Source organism: Myzus persicae, unplaced genomic scaffold (assembly GCF_001856785.1).
Source record: "Myzus persicae strain clone G006 unplaced genomic scaffold, MPER_G0061.0, whole genome shotgun sequence".
Lineage (NCBI taxonomy): Eukaryota > Metazoa > Arthropoda > Insecta > Hemiptera > Aphididae > Myzus > Myzus persicae.
In genome coordinates, this window is record NW_019104089.1 from 830,896 (window position 1) to 837,205 (window position 6,310).

Consider the following 6,310-nt stretch of genomic DNA (forward strand, 5'->3'; position numbering starts at 1 on the left):
GTATAGCCAAATGTATGTATTTGTTTTACTTCCTATTGTTTAACCTTATATTGTCAAAAAAGACAAATTTAATTCTGTGATCACTGTAAATATTGTCTCTTAAAAGATTAATTATATTATTGTATAACCTTATATTATATTTGTACTTCAATGTCTATGGAAGACTGTCGAAGTACTATATATATATATATATATTATAGCAATTGCCATATTTTGTAACATGCCGTATCACTACCTATTTATTCAATCGCAATTGTAAATACCTTTTAACTATGTAACATTGTGTAAAACACCTACAATACATTGAATTTTTTATTTCTTTCACCCGTTTTTTATTACACTGTTTTGGTTAAAAGAAAAAAAGTATATAAAAATTCAACCATTAAGTAATTTTGATATAATACATTTTGGTAAAAATATTAAAAACTTCAGAGGTTGTTTCATGAGAAATGAATTACCTATGAAATCATGGGTTAATGAATGTGGAGTTCTTAATTTAAATAATTCTACCCAAAATGGTTCTCATTGGGTTGCATGGAAAAAAATTAACAATAAAAAAAAAAATATATTTCGATTCATTTGGTCAATTCATTGATGCACCACCAAAAGAACTTGTAAAATATTTGGGAGTAGATTATCTTTATTATAATGTTAAACAATTTCAATACTTTAATGATCCACCTATAGAGGAATATAAAAACTCACAGAAAATTTGGAGTGTTTAATATAAAAAATATGTGTGAATTCACTAGTTTATATATTATGATTGATGTTTTATTATTAGCAGATATAATAGACAATTTTAGAGACATTTCTTTAAAAAATTATAAATTAGATCCTATGTGGTATTACACAACACCAGGATTTGCATGGGATTGCATGTTAAGAATGACAAATGTAAAATTAGTTTTATTAACAGATGTCGATCAAATGTTGATGATTGAATCTGGGATCAAAGGTGGCTTGTCTCAATGTAGTCAAAGATATTCTAAAGCAAATAATATATGTATGGGAGATGAATTTAAAAAAAATGATGAATCATTGTTTTTACAATACTTGAATGCAAATAATCTTTATGGATGTGCAATGAGTAAATATTTACCTACTGGAGATTTCAAATGGATTGATAATCTGAATGATTTTGATGTAATGAATATTTATGATAGATCATGTAAAGTTTATATTTTAGAAGTCGATTTATCTTACTCTAAAGAACTTCATGATCTACATTCAGATTTCCCTTTAGCACCAGAAAGACATTTTGATAACAAACAACTCCCAAAATTATTAACAACTTTGTATGATAAGAAAAAATATATAATACATTATGAAACACTAAAATTATATATTAATTTAGGTTTAAAGATAGAGAAAATTCATAGAGTGTTAGAATTTAGTCAATCTCCTTGGTTAAAAGTGTATATTGATTTTAATACTAATCTTAGATCAGAAGAATATGTCAAATTAATGAACAATAGTGTTTATGTACCATGATGAATGTTCGAAATCATGTTGATATAAGATTATGTACTAATAGATTGAACCTAGAAAAATTAATTGCGAAACCAAATTTTTACAGAAAATTTAGCTGCAGTACATATGAAAAGAACAAAAATATCTTTCAAACAACCAATATATATAGGAATGTGTGTTTTAGATTTATCTAAAATGTTAATGTATGATTTTTATTATAATATTATAAAGAAAAAATATGGAAATAGAGTTAGATTGTTATATACAGATACAGATTCACTAATATTAGAAATAAAAATAATGATTTTTATCAAGATATTAAAATTATGTTAGATCATTCTGATACTTCAGATTATCCAAAAGATAATATTTATGGTTTACCTTTAGTTAACAAAAAAGTTTTTGGAAAGTTTAAAGATGAGTTAAGTGGAAAAATTATGACTGAATTTATAGGTTTAAGATCCAAATTATATTCACATCGAATCTTAGATACTGAAAAAGAAATTAAAAAAGCTAAAGGTGTTAAAAAAAATGTTGTGGAAAATAAAATATGTTTTAATGATTTTGAAAATTGTTTACTGACAAAAGAACCAGAATATGTTAAACAAAATGTATTTAGTACTAAGAAACATGATATTTTTACTGTAGGACAAAACAAAAAAGCTTTAAGTGTTTATGATGATAAAAGATTTATTTTGGAAAATGGTCATTAGCTTGGGGATATTAAAAAATAAATATAGAAAGAAATGATTTTGTAAACCATCTCAATACACTAATTAGAAATCAAAATCAAAAATATTAGAATTAATATGTCTAACTACAAATATAATAATTATAAGTTTTGTAAAAAATATTTTACAATTAAATTTATCATTTAAATTTCAATAATTAATAAAATATGTTTTGTGAAAAAATATTGTATTTCGATTTTTAATTATTAATAATATAAGTTTTGTGAAAAATATTTTAATTATTATTACATTTCGATTTTCTGATCTTTTTGCACATTGTTTTCTTTGTGATCTTTTATTGATATAAAATATAGGTGCGCTAGGAATGGTACATATATACTACTTATAACTATTAACCTAAAGTAAAAATTCTAAAGTTGGTTTTATTTTATTATAATTGGATTTTTACTGATTTATCAAAAATGAAAACTATGTATTCTAAATTTTGACTATATTGTATTCTTATGAACCCCGAGTGGAAAACAGTTTCAAGTGAATGAAATGGAACAAGTTAGATGGAAAAAATAAATAATTTTAATAAATTAAGAAACATAAACAATATAATTAATATAATATATAATTAATGTCAAGTGACATTATATAGAAACTATTATATAATATAACTTATACACATTACCAATGTTTTTATAAAGACAAATTAGTTTTAAATTTGATATCAGTGGGAAAGGTAGGTACACACTACACATATTAGTAAACATAAAGTATAAAACAATTTAACACACAAAAAACTAAAATTTACTTGAAAATATTATTAATTTTAAATCACAAATTAATAAATTATTATTATTTTAAAAAGTTCTTTTTTCGAGCTTTTTTGTTGGCGAAATTGTCAATTACTTGATTTATATTCAAATCTTGAGTTCTGTTATATTTAGTATACTGATATTTGTAAGTCTTTCTTGTGCCATAGAGTTCCTCAAATAATTTTTTATAATTTTGAGCTTGGAAAAAGAACGCTCTGATCATGCTACTGTGACAGGTAATGATGTAAAAATTACACAAGCAGTTAAAACATCTTTGTACAGAGATCCTAAATCATTTTCTAAAATACATTTTGCTAGTTCTACAATAGTTTTGATTTTTGAGAGTTAATATTTCTTTTATTGATAATACTTGACTTGTAAAATCTGAACTTATATCTTTTTCATAAAATATAATAAAGTCATATGTTGCCTTAACAAGATTTTCTTCACTGAATTGTAACATTATCTTATCATTATCAATTTATCAACAACTTCTTGTAAGCCTAGAAAACGATATTTAAGTTGTACTAAAGCTGTATCAATGACAGGTAAAAAAAATTTAACTTTGAGATTATCTTGTGCTATATCATATCGTTTATCTCCATCTAAATCACCGAAAAATTTTTTAGAAAATACTTTTCGTTTTTTAATGTTATTGACTGGTGTCTGGTATGCCCCGACTGTTACACAAGTCTGTGTCTGAATTAACAAGACACTCGTAATTATCTCTTAGATTGTTAATGGATGTAATAGCCGATTGTAAATATTCACATGCAATATAAAGATTTGTTTCAATTAATTGCATTTTCTTGGAAACTAAATAAAACGGCCTTAAAATGTGTTCCCATATAAAAAGAATTAATACAAATTCAAAAGATTCAAGCTTTTTTTCAGACCTTTAGCTCTATTATTTTTTTCTTTTTATTACTAGTTAAAATTATACTTGTTAATGATTTGAATACATCTTTTTATCGAAACTTCAGGGCAAAAACTGCTTTATGTCTCGACTCCCATCGGGTGGTACACACTTTTTTTAATACAATTTTTGCAACATCATCACCTAAGGCCAAAGTTGCCCAACTAGGAGCATTGCTGCTAAAATATAAAAACAAATCTTGAACAATGTTAAAAAAATTTAACATTTTTGGTGTGCTTTTTGCCTTATCTGATAACACAAGATTAAAATTGTGAGCAGCACAATGAACAAATGACGCATTAGGAATTATGTCTGAAATTCTTTTTTGAACACCTGAGAAACAACCACTTATTACAGAGGCACCACATAACCTTGGCCCCTGCATTAACTAATATCCAAGTTGTGAGTATTTAAAACTGCTTTAATTAAATTAACATGTCCCTCAGCATCATGTTTATCTAAGGGGTAAAATCCTGAAAATGATCCTTTGATTTCTAACCTTAGATTCTTTATAATCAACAATTGTGTACCGAAAAATAAAACTGACTTGGTCAATCTTGGTTATATCTTGCGTAGAATCAATTATGATAGAGAAACATTGAGCTGATCTGATTTCTTCACATATCAACTGTTGCAAGTTAGTAGCTAATATTTCAATTAATTCGTTTTGAATTTTCCAACTCAAATATTTAACTCGTGATTGTTCAGTGAGTAGTAAGCTATTTAACACAGGATCAAACTCAGCAAGAAGTCTAACAGCCCGAATAAAATTTCCTAACTTTTAAGAGTTAAATATTGAGTTAAATTGCACAATAGAATATAGATACTACAATAATTAATTTATAATAGGTATTACCTATTATGATAAAATTTACTCAATTTGGAATTTTCTACATTAATTAAATTATATTTCTTTTTTAATAATTTCATAAATAAAAACTTACCACTATTCAGTTCAATGTTATTTTCATTAACATTATCTTTTTGCATATTTAAATTATTTTCAAAATCATTTTCACTCAACAAATCTAAAATCACTGTTTCTGAACGCTGGTCTGTAAATGCTTCATTTTCTAAAATAATAAATCAATAGGTAATTCATAACAGGAAAAAATGGAAATAGCAAAAAATAATTACCAGAAATATTTGTTTTTCGTAGAAATTTGTTCATAGAACCTCTCATGAGATTCAGATTTTCAGCCTTTTTTACTTTCGCTTTACGTTTTTTAGAGCCACTTTCGTAAATTCTTTTTGATGACATATCAAAATATAAAAATAACAAGCTTAACGGAAAAAGAAATAAAAAACGTCAAATAAAATAAAACATAGATCTTCAAGACTGAAGACAGCAAACTGCAAAAGTGCAATGCATAAAGGAGTGATCAGTTTGTCACGATTTTGATAGGAACAATTTCTTATGAGTCAAGAGACATTAATCAAAAACATTAGTCAATAGTCATAAACTATTAATATTTATACGTATCAATTTTGCAGTCGAACCAGGTGCATACGCAATGCGCATCTATAAATAAAACAACGTACGGGAAAAGTACTTTAGTGCGGTCGACGAAAAGTAGGCCGCGATCGTCACGCACTTAACGGCCGTTTTTCGTAAATCCAGGGGTTCTACGTTTGGGAGTACTTTTATTATTATTATTTTTTTTTTTTACTATAAACGTTAGTACATTACACGATTTGAAATTATATTAGGCAGGAAAACGTTTGGAGACCCATGCCGTAAAACGGCCGGTAGGCGCGTGACGATCGCGGCCTACTTTTCGTCAACCGCACTATAGTGATAGTGATAAGGCACAATCAACACGAACGCTTCCCCGCAGTAAGGCATTTGGCTGGCTTATCATAAAATAACGTTATCATATTCTTATCATTAGAATTTCAAATTAAAGTTTTTTATTTTGTACGTCATTCTGCAGTTATATTGTTTTAAAACTATTTTTTTTTGTCCTATATTAAAGTAAATAGATTGAGTTACTTTTCTGTGCATTTATACAGTTCATACTAATTTCAAATTGTTATATCAATAGAAGATATCTTTTGATTTAAAAGGTATATATTAATATATTTGGTATATTATAATATATTATAGTTTTATAAATTCTTTACATTTGATGAATATAAATTATACGTCCTAATGTATGTGGTAGATAGGTAGTGGAGCAAATGAATAGTGCTGTAATGGAGACTGGAGAAATTAAACATAATTACTTTATTAAATATTAATTAGAAAAATGAAGTTGTTTTTTTTACCTCTTTTTATTATCTCTTGAAAATGTGATTTATAAAACAAAGATACAACAATTATGTTGATACACTCAATAGTCAATCATACTAATCATAGGTATGGTCAAATGTCTGGTGAATATTAACAAATTCATTGTTTTGGCTATCAATTCCATCACGTAAAG

General features: G+C 25.9%; 1 protein-coding gene across 1 annotated transcript; it reads right to left on the minus strand.

Annotated features, from left to right (window-relative positions):
- Positions 1-3,430: 3,430 nt before the first annotated feature.
- LOC111038579 lies at positions 3,431-5,236 on the minus strand. Its single transcript, XM_022321733.1, has 6 exons — positions 5,022-5,236; positions 4,829-4,957; positions 4,384-4,658; positions 4,142-4,272; positions 3,997-4,063; positions 3,431-3,667 (listed from the first exon to the last, which is right to left on the minus strand). The coding sequence occupies exons 1-6, from the start codon at positions 5,143-5,145 to the stop codon at positions 3,431-3,433; spliced, it is 963 nt and encodes a 320-aa protein (XP_022177425.1). The 5' UTR covers positions 5,146-5,236.
- Positions 5,237-6,310: the final 1,074 nt, after the last annotated feature.